The sequence below is a fragment of the Nilaparvata lugens genome, chromosome X (assembly GCF_014356525.2).
Source record: "Nilaparvata lugens isolate BPH chromosome X, ASM1435652v1, whole genome shotgun sequence".
Classification (NCBI taxonomy): Eukaryota; Metazoa; Arthropoda; class Insecta; order Hemiptera; family Delphacidae; genus Nilaparvata; species Nilaparvata lugens.
In genome coordinates this window covers 99,893,294-99,910,718 of record NC_052518.1, presented here as the reverse complement: position 1 = coordinate 99,910,718, position 17,425 = coordinate 99,893,294, and the positions used below count along the sequence as shown (strand labels likewise).

The following is a 17,425-nucleotide window of genomic DNA, read 5'->3' as shown; positions in this document are numbered from 1 at the left end:
AGGTATCAGACTTTATTGTCTCTCTAGAAAATGATCGCTAGACGATTGAAAGTATACTTCAGTCAGTAGGTAAAAGTTTTCAATATTTACTTACTGCATGTCGTGTTCAAATACGTAAAAAAATTATAATCGCTTGATAAATTTTCCACAGCAATGGCCTCCAGGCCAGAGAGTATAGAATGTAATATTCTATACATTCTATCCTCACTGCTTCAGGCCGTCTGCCAGGAGTTGCCTACTATTACAAATGATCAATTTATGAATAAATTTATGAGAAATATTGGATTATTTAAACTAATTCATAAAATACCCAAGATTCTAAACGGAGAGAGCTGGGATATATTGATAAGGTTCATTAGAATAGCCTGGAGGTACCGATCTCAGCTAATTGAGGAGTTCAACACATAAGAGTTGAATAGTTGAAGAGTTGAGAGAAGAGTTGAAGAGTTGAGAGGGAAGTTGAAGAGTTGAGAGAAGAGTTGAGGAGTTGAGAGAAGAGTTGAAGAGTTGAGAGAAGAGATGAAGAGTTGAGAGAAGAGTTGAAGAGTTGAGAGAAGAGTTGAAGAGTTGAGTGTTTAGGGATCTTTAGGGATTCTAAACGGAGAGAGCTGGGAGATATTGATAAGGTTCATTAGAATAGCCTGGAGGTACCTATCTCAGCTAATTAAGAAGTTCAACACATAAGAGTTGAAGAGTTGAGAGAAGAGTTGAAGAGTTGAGAGAAGAGTTGAAGAGTTGAGAGAAGAGTTGAAGAGTTGAGAGAAGAGTTGAAGAGTTGAGAGAAAAGTTGGAGAGTTGAGTGTTTAGGAATCTTTAGGGATCTGACTATTATACACTTAATTAGAATTCAATACTTTTAATTGATGTCATAATATTGTCTGAGTCATTTGGTCGATTGAATAAAAACTACCCATTGCTAATTCTCAGTCATTTTTAAGCAAATTCTAGGATTCATTCAGTTGTAAAAACGAGGTTATCAGAATAACTAGAACTAATGGCTTGTTGATAGTCACTAGATTCTAACTTTCATTCAATCGACTCATTGAAGTTTGATATTTGTTAGTTTTAAACACAAAATTTCGTTCAAATTTGGAATTGAAACAAGTGTTTTTTCATAGGTAAAAGCAGAGAGCGGTCCTCTCAAAGCAGACAAGCTGGAGTCGATTTTAAAGGTTGGTATATTGATATTGGTGTAAATTCTCTTAAATTATATAATATAATGTGTACATGTTAAATTAATAAGCATGAAATGAAGCAAATTTCATTAATTTATTTACAAGAATACATACAGAAACAACAGGCTTTGACAGCACAAACTGTTTCCGATTCATGAGTACAGGCATAGAGAAACAATAGCGTAAGTAGATATCTCATGGTATAGGACGTTTATAACTTTTACTGTTATCTCAAGCCGATAGTACATGTAATTCTTTCCCGTGAAGCTGTGTGACACTGGTAGTCTCTCATATTGTGCCGTTCATACACTCTCACCCCAACAAAACAATAAAAATTGATGATAATCAAAAGTAATCAGCTTGAGATAACAGTAAAAGTTGCAACATAAACGCCCTATACCATGGGATATCTACTCACACTATTGTTTTTTTATGGTACAGATTCCAAAGAAAAAGTCAATCTACAATACAGCATAGTAAAAGTACAATTAAGACTATACTTTAGGATATAAGTGTATAGTCCCAATTAATAAAAATGTGTTCTGTAATTGTAGCATTCATAACTGAAAAATGTTTTCTGTAACATGTCTGTAATTGTAACATTCTATTCTGTAACCCATAATATTTTCACCATATTTCTATACAGTACCGTGATATAGCTTCCGAATTGGAATGTATTGTATTTGTATATTGGGGCACCCAGTTGTTGATGTCAACAAGTGGTTGTGACAATATTCTCTTGTTGTTTTTCTTTGATATTGTATTCGTTTGAATGGATTAAAGTATATCATTGAGTAAAGGGATGAAATTCTAATATTCTATCGCAGATACAAGCCTGTTGTCTGTGGTTTTATTCACCATGCCCTGTCGAATTTTATCCTACTAATAATTTTCCAAACTACAACTGGATAAAAATGATTGAAACAGTTCGCACAAGTTACGCCCCTCTCCAATTCTATTGGTGGATTGACCATCTTCCTCCAAACAACGTCGACCAATCACGTGTTTCGTAAACGCCCCCAACAGCTCCTATTGGCTGGTTTCATTACGTTATTCAGACTCCTTTTTTTGGAACGATACTATTTGAAGCGTCTAGATACATTGTACTGTATTTCTTATATGTTACACAAATTCGGAAGTTACGTCTAATAGGGATCAAATTAAATCAATCTTTATTCCATTGAAATTAAACACAATTTAAAAAATTTTGTATTCCAATTACTGAACTATTAAATCATCCCCTATCGAAGTATAGCTTGAATAGAACGAGCATACTAATTAGTATGTGTAATGTGTAATTCATATAATTAGAGATGCATGAGTATAATGATTAGAGGGTAGATTCCATTTTGGGAAGAGAAATTCTAGGGTCAGGAGATCCGAGAGCAATGCATGAGTATAATGATTAGAGTATAGATTATAATTTGGGAAGAGAAATTTCAGGGTTGGGAGATCCAAGAGCACGGAGCATATAAAGAGTGACACAGAATAACGAGTTCTTTAAAAACGCCATAAATAAAACATTAGTGTGAAGGGCAAAGATGATTTTATTTTAACTAATGTAAAGTTCAAGACTTGCCATTTGAGAATTATTAATAACATCTATCACTTTTTGACAATTACTTCTTTAAGATGACTTCCTCCTGCACGAATACACTCTTGAATCTGTGTTGAGAGTCCTGAACGATTGCTGCAACATTTCAGCTAGGATACTGTTAATTTATAGTCTGTTATGATTCAACCACAGTTATTGGTCAAGTTGTGAAAACGTTTAATTTGAGATAGCTCCACAAACAGAAAATCGCAGATGGACATATCATGGGACCAGGAAACTCTGATGTTGCAGCGATCAATGAGGAATCGTCAACACAGATTTCAAGAGTGTATTCGTGCAGGAGGAAGCCATCTTGAGGAAGTAATATTGTCAAAAAGTGATAGATGTTATTAATAATTCTCAAATGGCAAGTCTTGAACTTTACATTAGTTTGAATAAAATCATTTTTGCCCTTCCCACTAATGTTTTATGGCGTTTTTAAAAGTTCCCGTTATTCTGTGTCACTCTGTATAATCTGAACAATCACAAACAATCTTCACCTTCTCTTTTCAGCAAATGAGAGAGACTGCCGACGTTCGCAAAGAATTAGAAAGAGAACACTCAGAAGCAGTAAATCAACTCAAAGAAAAACAGATTGAAATACAAAGAAAACAAGGGAGTGCAGCAGAGAAAACCAAAGCTTATGAAAACATTGAAACACTTCAGGTCAGTTGACTTCTATTGAATCAATTATATTCTTTTTCTAGATACAGTGTGAAATGTTTTGAAACTGATTATACAATACCTTACATACATACCAGTACAAAGTGATACCATAGTGAGGTCTACGTTATAATTGCAGTGGAGAAAGATTGGAGAAAAACGTTGCCGATCCTCTGTCTTATCAATGCCTTTTATGGACGGTAGCTGATATAGGCTTATTGATGTAATATTAACTGTTCATAATTAATAGTCAAATTAAATTAAAACACAATTATATTTTATTAAGCGATAAATGATATTTATCAATAATTTAATAATGAATTTTCATAATTATGATGAAATATTTTGTTAATTAATTATTGATTCTAAATTGTTAAATGACGATCTGACAATAGAGCAAAGCGAGAAAGAGATAGCGCTATCCGCTTTGTTGAATGATAGACAAGGATAAAAATTTCATTGCCAATCAAACACTGCCATTAGAACGTAGACCTCACTAGTAGAGAATAGTTATAAACTCGTTTCTTTATTAAATGTTTTGAATTTCCTTAGATGATGGATGCTCGATATGAGGATGTTTCTAACAAATACTATCTAGCAAATTAGAAATATTCAGTTTCAATTTCCAATTTCTTAACTGCAATTAAAAGTCAAGAGATGAGTGAAAATATAGTATGATATGATCATGTAACGTTGAATAGATTTATCTCTTATCTGTCAATAAATTACAGCTTCTCAGCCTCTTCAGGCAGGATTAATAATTGAGAATAGTTAGAAATATTCAGTTCCAATTTCCAATTTCTAAACTGCAATTAAGAGTCAAGAGATGAGTGAAAATATAGTATGATGTGATCTTGTAACGTTGAATAGATTTATCTCTCATCTGTCAATAAGTTAAAGCTTCTCAGCCTCTTCAGGCAGGATTAATAATTAAGAATAATATTTGAATAGAGTCTTCTTCTTCTCACATCATTTTAAAATATTTTTTTGAAAGTGAGAAATAGTGTGATAATTTGGTGTTTATGGTAAAAAATAGGGAAACATTCTATAATGATGATTTCAAACATACCGTTTAGAATATTAATCAATGTAATTTTCACTCATCTCTCATCGTCATTATGATAATCTAAGGGCCACTGCTAACTAATATGTAAACTATAACACTAATATTGAATGTATAAGGAGGTAGTTAATTTACATAGGTACTAAAATAATAAACCTTGTCCAAAATCACTTTCTCATGGACAATAAGATCAGCGGAAAAATTAAACTGGATGTAAAAAACTGTACATATAGTCGTTTCTTCTTCCATTTAGATATATGACTCGAGATTTCTGCTCCAGCATTGGTTTTTTCATTAGTTTTTTTTTCAGGGGACTTGCTTACCTTTATTTTGCGTACCTATTACTCTGTTTTCTTCCTTCCCCCCATTTCTCCCTTCTCTTTTTCCACATCACTTCTCTCTTCTCTTCTTTGCCTGCCTATTACATGGGAAACCATAGTTGGCTAGGTATCTTCCTCTCTTCTTTTTCTATCTTTTCCAACACACCCAACCTCGAAGCCCATGTTTTTTTTGTTTTTTTCTATATTTGTAACATTTTATTGTATTTTATTAGTTTGTAATCCTTTGTTACTTTGTTTTGTGTGTTTTAATAAATTGAAATTTAGTTGAATGTGAATTAGTGTATAAGCCAGTAAATATTGTAACATAAATAAATAAATAAATCTAATCTAATTGATATTGTAACATACATAAATGATGAGCTCTAATCTAATCTAATCGAAGCATCAAGGGCAGGATTTATCCCTCCATATTAATTACGTTTTGATATTTATCTGATGTGATAATTGAATATTTTTCCCATTTCTCTTTCCCAATGCAAGGCAGTTAGTATATAATGGCATATTCGCACTATGAGCTTTGCTTATTGATTTCCCAAATCCTGCCACATCCTATGTGCGTTTTCCAATCATATTTAATTTGGAAAGTATTATATCAGTTATAGAGATATTTATCAATGAAATTAATAAAAGAATTATTGTAACTTGTGTTGATATTGCGTACCGTACTGTTCTAGTGTAATTTTAGTCAATGTTTTAATTTTATCAATTAATTTTAGTCAATATTTTTATTTTTTTATAAATTTAGCTGTAATGAAGTGTTTATGATAAAAAATAGGAAAACATTCCATAATGATGATTTCAAACATACCGTTCAGAATATTAATCCATGTAATTTTCACTCATCTCTCATCGTCATTATTATAATCTAAGGGCCACTGCTAACAAATATGTAACCTATAACACTAATATTGAATGTATAAGGAGGCAGTTAATTTACATAGGTACTAAAATAATAAACCTTATTCCAAATTACTTTCTCATGGACAATAAGATCAGCGGAAAAAATTAAACTGGATATAAAAAACTGGACATACAGTAATTTCTTCTTCCATTTAGATATATGACTCGAGATTTCTGCTCCAGCATTGGTTTTTCATTCGTTTTTTTTTTCATTTTTCATTGAATCGCTTACCTTTATTTTGCGTACCTATTCCTCTGTTTTCTTCCTTCCCCCCATTTCTCCCTTCCCTTTTTTCCTCATCACTTCTCTCTTCTCTTCTTTGCCTCTGTTACATGGGAAACCATAGTTGGCTAGGTATCTTCCTCTCTTTTTTTTCTCTTCTCCAACACACCCAACACGTGGGTTTTTTATATTTGTAAAATTTTATTGTATTTTATTTGTTTTGTATTTCTTTGTTAGTTTGCTTTGTGTCTTTTCCAATACATCCAACCACAAAGCCCATGGTTTTTTTATATTTGTAACATTTTATTGTATTTTATTTGTTTTGTATTTCTTTGTTAGTTTGTTTTGTGTGTTTTAATAAATTGAAATTTAGTTGAATGTGAATTGGTGTATAAGCCAGTAAATATTGTAACATACATGAATAAATAAATCTAATCTAATCTAATTGATATTGTAACATACATAAATGAAAAACTCTAATCTAATCTAATCGAAGCATCAAGGGCAGGATTTATCCATCCATATTCATTTCGTTTTAATATTTATCTGATGTGATAATTGAATATTCTAAACACTTTTCCCATTTCTCTTTCCCAATGCAAGGCAGTTAGTATATAATGGCATATTCGCACTATGAGCTTTGCTTATTGATTTCCCAAATCCTGCCACATCCTATGTATGTTTTCCAATCATATTTTATTTGAAAGTACTATATCAGTTATAGAAATATTCATCAATGAAATCAATAAAAGAATTATTGTAACTTGTGTTGATATTGCGTACCGTACTGTTCTAGTATAATTTTAGTCAATGTTTTAATTTTATCAATTAATTTTAGTCAATATTTTTAATTTTTTTATAAATTTAGCTGTAATAAAGTATTTATATTTCCAAAAATGGTTTTGAACAACTCAACACTCCAGTACTTGCGTGGGGTACCCCACTACCCCAAACAATTTTTTTTGTTTTGCCCTTTTTGTTAAATTTACTGCATGATCATGAAATTCCCAGTACCTATTCTTCAAATATTTTTTAGTATGCTAATGTCGCGTCAATTTTTTGTCACTTCAGCCAGTCACGTTATAGAAGTTCAAACGCAAAGGTGCGCGACTTTCGGGTCTGACGATTGTATAGTACGTAATAGACTATCATCGTGTCAAAAACGATTACCAAGTCGCCTCTTAACCCTACAGAGACACACTTACTTTATGCTAACACAGTAGACACACTGGGGTGTTGAACACCCCAATTTAATTTTCCATTTTTCTTTGAAAAATATGAAAAAAACAAGTACTTAGACCATACTTTATCATACAGAAATCAAAAGTAAAACACTGCTTATCAATATTTATACTAATTTTAGAAGTACGTATGTTCCCCCTAAGTGTTGGAGCTCCTAATCCGGTATGAACGAATGACTTGATCATTGCCAATGACAACTTCATCAAAAACTCACGTCTCTTCATTTATTGTTTTGAAACTCAAGTTGTAGAGAATCATAGCATTTATTCCAATCTGATCCATCGTCCCATACCACATTTTTAGTGACAAAAAAAGTAAATCTTTGTAATAGAAGTCTTTGATAAAAGTCCTACGTAAAAGACACTCTGGGGTGTTAGTCACCCCAAACGAAAAACAAGATGAGCTGGTGACCTTGTAGAATGCTATTACTGACTGAAATTGGTAGAGAGTAGTTGACAATACTACAAACCTAATTTAGACTGGGCATACATTCCCATCTGTTTGATATTGTCAACTGCAGAACAGAAAAAAAATCCCTGGGGTGTGAAACACCCCAGTGTGTCTCTTTAGGGTTAAGTTATAATATCATTATTCAGATACCAGTCAACATTAGTGAGCAAAAACTTCATGCACTTCGTCATTTTTTTACAACTGTCATCAAACTTATCACTCCAGGTTTAAAAACACAGCTGGTAAGTAAAAGCGGGCGTAGCGAGTTTTCCAACTGGTAATAACTTCAAAATCATCACATAGGGCCGGTTTCCGAGCTCGGGATTTAGCTAAGTTCTAGACTTTAAACAGCTGGAGTCAGAAAATTGGCTTCCCGAAACGGGGCATAGTCGCAGTACACGTTTAAATTAAATTTCGAAAAACTAGAAAATTGAACACAAAATAAAATGAAGAGAAAATAGTGTAAAGTTTCAGCCATTTTGAATTATTTAGGAATGTTTCATTTCGTCAAGGGAAAACGTTTCCAATTATAGAAATGAGAAGATGAAGATTATCATGAAAACTACGCCCCGTATCGGAAAGCCAATTTTCGCCACACTGCACAGAAAGCAGCTGTTTTCCAGTCCCTATGTAGATCTGAAAGACATTGTTTGCAGACGACTCTCGTCTGACGTCAGAAAAGGTTTCTTTCCGGCTAAGGCCGGAAAGAGTATCCTTTCCGTCCGCTAAATTTCAAGTGTGCTAAAACAACAGCTGATCAAAAAACTTTCCATTATTTGAATTTATTATTCAATAATTAAAACATCTATAATAATATCATCTTATTGTCATTTGAAAGAATAAAAAAGTATAAACTCAACCTCCAACATAATTGAACATAATCTTTTAGGTTATTTAGACAAATCAGAATAAAAAATAAAAATACTTGGACAATTTCCTGATATTCAGATTACCTCAGATTTGCTAGAGCTATGACCTTCCACTTTTGCTTTCGGAAATGCTTAATAAACAATTATTCTCATATATATATTGTTTATTTTTCTGTGTGGCGAAAAATAGCGTTCGCACCACGGGCAAAAATGTTTTTCCGGCTCTCAATCTTTTCTAGTCCTCGGCCTACGGTCTCGGACTTGAAAACCGATTTCGAGCCGGAAAAGTCTCATTTTCGGCCCTAGGTGCGAAATATACAATTTCTGACTCCAGCTGTCTTATCCCGAGCTCGGACCCCGGCCCTTAGTAATTTCAATACTTTGTTGGAATACTAGTTCAAATACTAGGAAAAAACTTATTCAACTTAGTTCAACAACAAATCTTTTTGAGATAAAATACTGAGTGGGGTACCCAGAGACCCCACACGAGCACTCACCTTAGGATTGTAAGAGGCGCGAGTACTGGAGTGTTAATGTTCCTGTTAAAAATGCACAAACGTGACTTCTATCATTAAGATAATGAGTTTCTTGCCAATAAGGTAAAATACTGCTGAATTACTTGGTTCTGGAGGCTTTGATCACATTGAAGTTTAAACATTTTAAAAAAACTGATATACATTTTTTTCGATGGATGATACATAGTGTGCGCACTTTCTTGAAAGATAATTCAATTTTGCACTTTGGCTATTTACATTTCGATTTCAATATACATTTTCAGTCTAAAATTCGTGAGCTAGAGAAGAAAACAGAACTTCAAAATGTCCGCCATGAAGAGCTTATGTTGGAGATGGCTGCTATCAAGCGATCGCAGAATAAATCAAACACCTCTGGTATGTCTAACAACTGTTGGAAGAAGACTGGCTTGCATCAAGAAATCCAAACATCTCCTGACTCGGCTCCATCCACTCCAGGTGAATATATTTTTTATCCATCAATTTATTCATGAATACTATGACACATCATGAAATGATTGGGAGAAACAAATTATTACTATTCTATTTTTTATCAATCTCGGGTGAAGCCCACATGAAAGTTTTGCTTGTGCGTGATTAATCGGATGAGATGATCAAATGTTCATGTCTACCGGCGGGATTCGAACCCACGAACGGTAGCACTAGCAGACTGAACGGTGCAACATCTTAGGGTAACCGTCCACTGGAACCGTATTCAACTGATCCGTTCGGTTGTTGGATCGGACGAATCTGGCGGCCGTTAATTCGGCCGAATATGGTCGTCCATTGAAACCGTTTACGTCAGTTCAGTTCAGTAGTTGGTTAACTATTGAATATTGAATAAATATTGAATTGACTACTATCATAACCACCAAAATTTTTCATAAACAATGATTATATTAAGATTTTAAAAATTGAATAAACAAATATCCACTAAATTAGTTATTCATTACAATAATCTTACCTTCAGATCCTATTTGTTCAGTAATCTTTGTCTACAGATTCCTTTGAACATCACGACAATGATATCTTTTGTTTCGCATATCCCACAATGGAACATGCTCTTGAACCAAACTTATCAACTTTTCATTGTCCATAGTTAAAACTTGATAAAACAGAACAAGTTCAAAAAACAAAAACAGACAAGACTGAAACAATTTTGAGGTTAGGATAATGAGGTCTCAGCTCGACTACGGCCGGTTAGACTCGGAAAATCCCATTCAATTCGGATCGAAAACTTGATCGGCCGGAGACGGTAGTGAACGCACGTATATGAACCTGTTGCAATGGACGAGCATCTATAGCTTAGATCGTTCGGACGAGTTCGGAAGTTTTCAGCCGATGCTAGTTCGGACGAAATCGGTTCCAGTGGACGGTTCCAGGTGAACCCACCTTAATCAAGCTGGATTCGCACTCAGCAGTGACAGTAAAAATATAATTCCCATAAGTTCTTATGGTATGATACATAGTGTGCGCACTTTCTTGAAAGATAATTCAATTTTGCACTTTGGCTATTTACATTTCGATTTCAATATACATTTTCAGTCTAAAATTCGTGAGCTAGAGAAGAAAACAGAACTTCAAAATGTCCGCCATGAAGAGCTTATGTTGGAGATGGCTGCTATCAAGCGATCGCAGAATAAATCAAACACCTCTGGTATGTCTAACAACTGTTGAAGAAGACTGGCTTGCATCAAGAAATCCAAACATCTCCTGACTCGGCTCCATCCACTCCAGGTGAATATATTTTTCATCCATCAATTTATTCATGAATACTATGACACATCATGAAATGATTGGGAGAGAACAAATTATTACTATTCTAATTTTTTTTATCAATCTTGGATGAAGCTCACATGGAAGTTTTGCTTGTGCGTTGTTAATCGGATGAGATGATCAAATGTTCATGTCTACCGGCGGGATTCGAACCCACGAACGGTAGCACTAGCAGACTGAACGGTGCAACATCTTAGGGTAACCGTCCACTGGAACCGTATTCAACTGATCCGTTCGGTTGTTGGATCGGACGAATCTGGCGGCCGTTAATTCGGCCGAATATGGTCGTCCATTGAAACCGTTTACGTCAGTTCAGTTCAGTAGTTGGTTTAACTATTGAATATTAGATAAATATTGAATTAACTACTATCATAGCCACCAAAATTTTTCATAAACAATTATTATATTAACATTTTGAAAATTGAATAAACAAATATCCACTAAATTAGTTATTCATTACACTAATCTTACCTTCAGATCCTATTTGTTCAGTAATCTTTATCTACAGATTCCTTTGAACATCACGACGATGATATCTTTTGTCTCGCATATCCCACAATGGAACATGCTCTTGAACCAAACTTATCAACTTTTCATTGTCCATAGTTAAAACTTTATAAAACAGAACAAGTTCAATAAACAAAAACAGACAAGACTGAAACAATTTTGAGGTTAGGATGATGAGGTCTCAGCTCGACTACGGCCGGATAGAGTCGGAAAATCCCATTCAATTCGGATCGAAAACTTGATCGGCCGGAGACGGTAGTGAACGGACGTATGAACCTGTTGCAATGGACGAGCATCTATAGCTTTCTTTGTTGGGTGATCGTTAGGACGAGTTCGGTAGTTTTCAGCCGATGCTAGTTCGGACGAAATCGGTTCCAGTGGACGGTTCCAGGTAAACCCACCTTAATCAAGCTGGATTCGCACTCAGAAGTGACAGTGAAAATATAATTCTCATGTGCTCTAATGGGATTATTCATACTCACTCACCCGGGCTGAATAGGAATAGTCCAATTAGAACTCGTGGAAATTATATTTCCACTGTGGGAATCAAGCCTTAGTCGTCTTAGCAGACAAAATTTTACTGTCTGTCTGTCGGCCATTTGAATTCTATTGTCTGAGCTGAAGGTTTAGAGTCAAATATCAAATGGAATTGTTTTGAACATGATTATTATGAATCAATACCCTAGTTATTAGAAACCAACTAGTTACAAGCCTATCTTGACGTGAGGTTAGTTCAATAAATTATTGATTCTGTTCATTAATGGAATTTTCTTGCAACTTGTAAATAAGTGAAACTGAGTCATATTGAGTTACAATGTCTGTATAAAGTTTCTCTCCAAAAATTACTTGTAGATCTATTGTCGAGTAAAATATTGAAATATTTTGTTGAGTTTATAATATTTTATTGTTGCAGATGTGAACTGTGTTGACAGAGGCACACCAATTTCTTCAAATCCTATTGAGGGCTTCCTTGATCATCAAAGAATATCTCCTAGTGTTAAAATTAGACATCAGAATACTGGTAACTTATTTTTTCATTACAATTTCATATAATCATTATATTTTTCACTTGAAAATATAGCTTTTAACTAACATCATCTAGGGTGAAATGAAATCTCTTCACATAATTTTTTATTAACTTCAACTTTCCAGTTTATTTTCACCTATTTTTCTCTCAACATTCCGTTCTCATCAGTTCGTTAACCAATTTATGAAATGGCAATAATCTATACTATATCCTCTCCCCGTGGAAATCCGATTCAGCTTAAAACACTGCACTAATTCTAGGGTCTGTTGGGAGTTATTTTAATGATCCTGATTATCTTTCCATCTTATATTATTTTATTTTCTGATTCCTCATTATAACGTCCAATATCTAAATAAATAGACTCAAGTGAAAAGATAGGAACTTATGAGAGATGTGGAATACTTTTGTGTATACAATATAAATACATACGTACATCCATGCTACATTTGTAAGTTTAAATCGATATAGATTGTATTGCTATGCAATAATAAGTAATCTTTAATGAATTGGAGTAAAACATATTTCAATTTTGATAGAGTAATTTCCGCATGATATCCTTGATCGTGATTTTGAATAGATATGCGATTCTGTCAAATCCAAAATAATGTTTTTCCCATCTATTTTTTGTCGTACAATCTAATATGTCACCCTGCCTATACTTCATAATTTATGTTTATACGTGTTTCTTCAACCTGAATTCGTACAAATAATTGTGTTACATGGTTTTTTATAGCCGATTAGCGTCCAATACGACAAAAGAATACAAAATATGTTGTTTTTACTGCAAAACATACAAAATAGTGCATGGTTTGACATCATCTTAATATTTTGATAACCATTATTATTTAAAATATCTTTCCTTATAACTCCCTGTGAGGATTCAGTATCAGGTTCTCTCATTAAATTTTTCGTTCATCTGGTTGAGAGTCATAAATCAAAACTTGTACTTCAAAACTACCTTATACTCCATCAATGAAAAATTTCTATGAGAACACGCTCTTTTGATTGATATAAGACAATGAGGGCCTTCTCATCTTTAAACTTTTTCATGAATATTCCAATTTTATTTTAAATATTTCAGTTAATCTGAATTTACTTGTGTCCCCCTGTTATTTTCTTGCTGAAATTCTGTTTTCAGATTTAACCTTAACCTAAATTTATCGATAGTAGTTCTGAAAATATTTCTAAAATTTTATTAACTTCACTCAATAAACATTCATTACGTTGGGTATCATGAATTGACTATAAATCTATTTTTATAAATCTAACGTGACCAGTAGAGTATACCTACACTTAATTAGGTGGTATTTTTGTTGTTTGTATTATTTATTAATGCATAAGTTCGTATTATTTTTATCATTATTTTTCTTTTCTATTTGTTTCTGTACAATTTTTATTGTTAAGGAGACATTTTTGGGGAGCCCCGTTGTCTCCATTGTGAATAAATAAATAAATAATTTTAATGGAATAAACGATACTAAGCAACGCGATACAACATTCTCAAAGTGAGTTTTTACACTTGGGATGATCAATTTTATTTGAATAATTAAAATGAGCCCCTGTTTCACGGATCTGCAAATTCATCATGCAACATTTCACTTGTAAACTGTCGAAAATGAATTCGGCGTTCCTTAGAATTTAGTTTTACATAATAAAAATATCGAAAATATTGAATCATTGTGTTTAAAGCTACTTCTAAGAGCTGATGGTTCCTCCAGTGAGGTGTATTATCACTGTATTTCAAAATTGATTATTTCTAACATGTAATTATTATTATTTAACGAAAATCCTAAATAAATGCTGTAAATCACCCCGAAGACTTCTGCTACTGCAGACATTGACAACAGGGTTAACAGCTAGATGGAAATTCGATGAGAACTACTATCCAAAAATTATTTGCCAGCCCGGGAATCAAACCCGGTACCTCCCAATTGCTAGTCAGGAATGCTTACCCTTACACCAAACTGACAATCTCTGGATAGCAGCTCTCATTTTATACGAAGCCATAGCGGCCAACCAGTTTACAGATGGAATTAAATGTAGTAATATGCATTCTCTATTTAATTCCATCTGTATTTCTAACATATTAATTTTATTAATTGTAGGCTGTAGGTTTATTTTTAAACTCATTATTTATATCATACGACATTTTAGTTGGTAGCTAACGATTTTTTTTACATGAAATTCCACGTCAAACCCAATCATTCAACAAGACTTCATACGTTATCTATTCATTCGTTTATAATGTTATAATAATATGATTATGAGTTAGTAAATATTTCATAGCGATGCCTTCTATGCTCATCTTTTTTGGGTAGCGACGCTTCTTTCAGGGAATGTTTTATAATCTCTACTTTTTAAACCTTAAATTCAGTATTCTACTTTCCTAATACTCTAACAATGCCGAATTTTAAACAATGCCAATCGAATAAATGATATTTTGAGCCTTCGAAATCTGCGCGTAATACATTTCCACAGGAAGCACTATTAAAGCCTCTTGATTTTTTCAACGTTTTATGGTGATTATTATCTTTAATATTCAACGCATTGATTGAGAAAACCCGAAATTCCCATTTCTGTCTGTGATTTCTTCACGAAAATGTTAGTTTTTTTCTAATAGTACTCAATTTTAAAATAAATATCAATATGAGGTGGTATCCGCAACATTTAGGACTGCTACCATCTATTTATGAGTTACACATTCAGTTTTCGGTGGACATTTTTTGTTGAAAAGGTTGTTAGGTTCTCAGGTTATTGAAAAACTGGAAAATTTCCAGCAGACAATCTCGAGCATACGCAAATACTATAATCCACACTAACTACATTCCACTTTACATCATCTAATTAAAATATAGATTATATTTGCACTGACAAAAGGCTGGTGTAAACATAACTTGAAAAGATTCTTGTTCTTGAAAAGATTTTCTCATGATAGTAGGCTACAGATAGATTAAATAATTTGTATGGAATAATATTAATGTTACAGTTAAACGATATCATACATGACAGGCAGTGAGACCAATAAATATCATCCCACATCACTTAAACGAATTTTATAAAAGGGCATGACTCCTTCATGATATATGATTGGTTGATGTAGGCTACCATAATTCAGATTCAGACTGGAAACTACAACCACAATAAACAAGGTTAAAGGGCATGATTCCTTCATGATACATGATTGGTTGATGAAGGCTACCATAAGTCAGATTCAGACTAAAAACTACAACAATAAACAAGGTTATCTCATTAAAAATTCAGCTTTCCGAAATTGTAGCACCGAAATACTGAGTTTGGCAGAGGTAAGATCACATTCTAGAGAACAATATTTGAAAATCTTTGAAAGAAGAATAGATTAGAAAAACAACATAGACGATGCTAATAGAGCCGGTAGCTTCCGTCTTTCATTTAGAGCAACAATGAGTGTTGTTCTAAATTGTTGCCCAATTATTGTGATGGGCACTGGCCGGTTTGGATGTTGTCTTTTGGGCCCTTGAACAAAAATCGTCATGGAACTCAATGTATTCCAGTAATACAAACACATTCCTTTTCAAATAGTTGAATGCCAGAGGGAAATTGGCCTTTTTGAATTTTTCCTCTCTCCTGGATAATTGTGGAGGTTGATGTGCATTCATGGATTTCCCATTCAAATCCAAGAGCTGGGATTTTAAATTGTCACCTAACTTCCAATAACCTCTCCTCATCTAAATAAAAACTGAGCCCTACACGTTTCCCGTCCTTACATGTCGCATCTAATACGGCTTAAACCTGTCATTATATTACAAATACTTTCTAACAATTTTGCATGATTTAAAATAATTTTGTAAAAACACTTGCACATACAGACATTGTAGATTGTAGCGTTATTCTGAGACTTATAGCACTACATATTATTATGCACTACATACGCACATTCATTGCCTTCTATATATCTAGTTCTACAGACATTTACAATGAACATTTATCCCCGTCTTAAAACGAAATTCACATCCAGTATCAATTAAAAATGTTGATGAACTCACAAAAGTATGCTAGTATTTATACACTTCCGTATCTGTAGCGAAATATAGAAAAGATTATTAATGATGCCATCACCAGTCGTAAATATGCTGGATATCACCTTGTTAACAATAATTTTCCAAATCAAAATCGAGATTGCGAGATTGTTTTTCTACCCTGTTGAATATAAAAACTTGAAAGCTTCACTATTCTGACTCAAGTACAGATCACTAACCTGTGGTTTATAATATATCACATTCATTAGCCTCCTAAACTTCCGGTTCATAACTGTAAAAAATGGAATTTAAAATTCCTAAATCAAGTTTGACCCGAGTTACAAAGCGCTTCGTGGTTGAGTTCCTTTTTATCCAGTTTACCTATTTTCCGATCCACCAAGATAATCTTTCGATCAATGTATTGCGTAGAGTAATATATTATTTGTAGATAGTTTATAGTTCATATTTATTTAAAACATTCTTCGTTGGACATCAGCAATCATAATCAATGAATAAGTTGATTAATAGGAATTGACAATTAGTTGAATTCAACACAAAAAGATGTTAACACAGAAAATAAGGTTTTGCTAGTGAAAGAGTGGCGTAACCCAAAAGAGTTTATAAGATGATGACTCGGAAAAATCATACTGAACAATTGCTAGCAAAGGTTCCTGTCTAATTTCAGGATGAAAAAACTGATTTTAATTGAGAACTTGGAATACCCAAGTCTGTTGAATTTTAACTGTAGTTGAGTATTAATTGAAGACGTTTTCCGCTCCTCTTGCTCTCGTGGCAATAAAACAGGTTTTACTGCAATCGGGCCTAAGAAGATATTATCAACGAAACTCATGTCTACTACTCACAAAAGTACTCAGGTCTTATAGATTAGTACCTAGAGAAAATGTTCCTAGGTCCTTGACATGAAGTTCATGTCATGAACGGAGTTTTGATTTATAAGCACCTATAAAGAAAGGATTCTTCTAAAAAACCCTGGATGTAGGTGTGTTTCAAGGGAGTTGTTATACTGCTCTGAGCATTTGTAACTCTTGAATCTTTCATCAATTCATTTCTCATTTCGCTGAGAACAA

General features: G+C 33.4%; 1 protein-coding gene across 1 annotated transcript in view; it reads left to right on the top strand.

Annotated features, from left to right (window-relative positions):
- LOC111058550 (RIMS-binding protein 2) overlaps nucleotides 1–17,425 on the top strand; it is a 196,712-nt gene that overhangs the window by 34,567 nt on the left and 144,720 nt on the right. Inside the window, exons 5-8 of the mRNA XM_039442150.1 lie at nucleotides 1,119–1,172; nucleotides 3,283–3,435; nucleotides 9,299–9,491; nucleotides 12,229–12,336. Coding sequence (XP_039298084.1) covers nucleotides 1,119–1,172; nucleotides 3,283–3,435; nucleotides 9,299–9,491; nucleotides 12,229–12,336 — 508 coding nt within the window. The remainder of the gene's footprint in view (nucleotides 1–1,118; nucleotides 1,173–3,282; nucleotides 3,436–9,298; nucleotides 9,492–12,228; nucleotides 12,337–17,425) is intronic.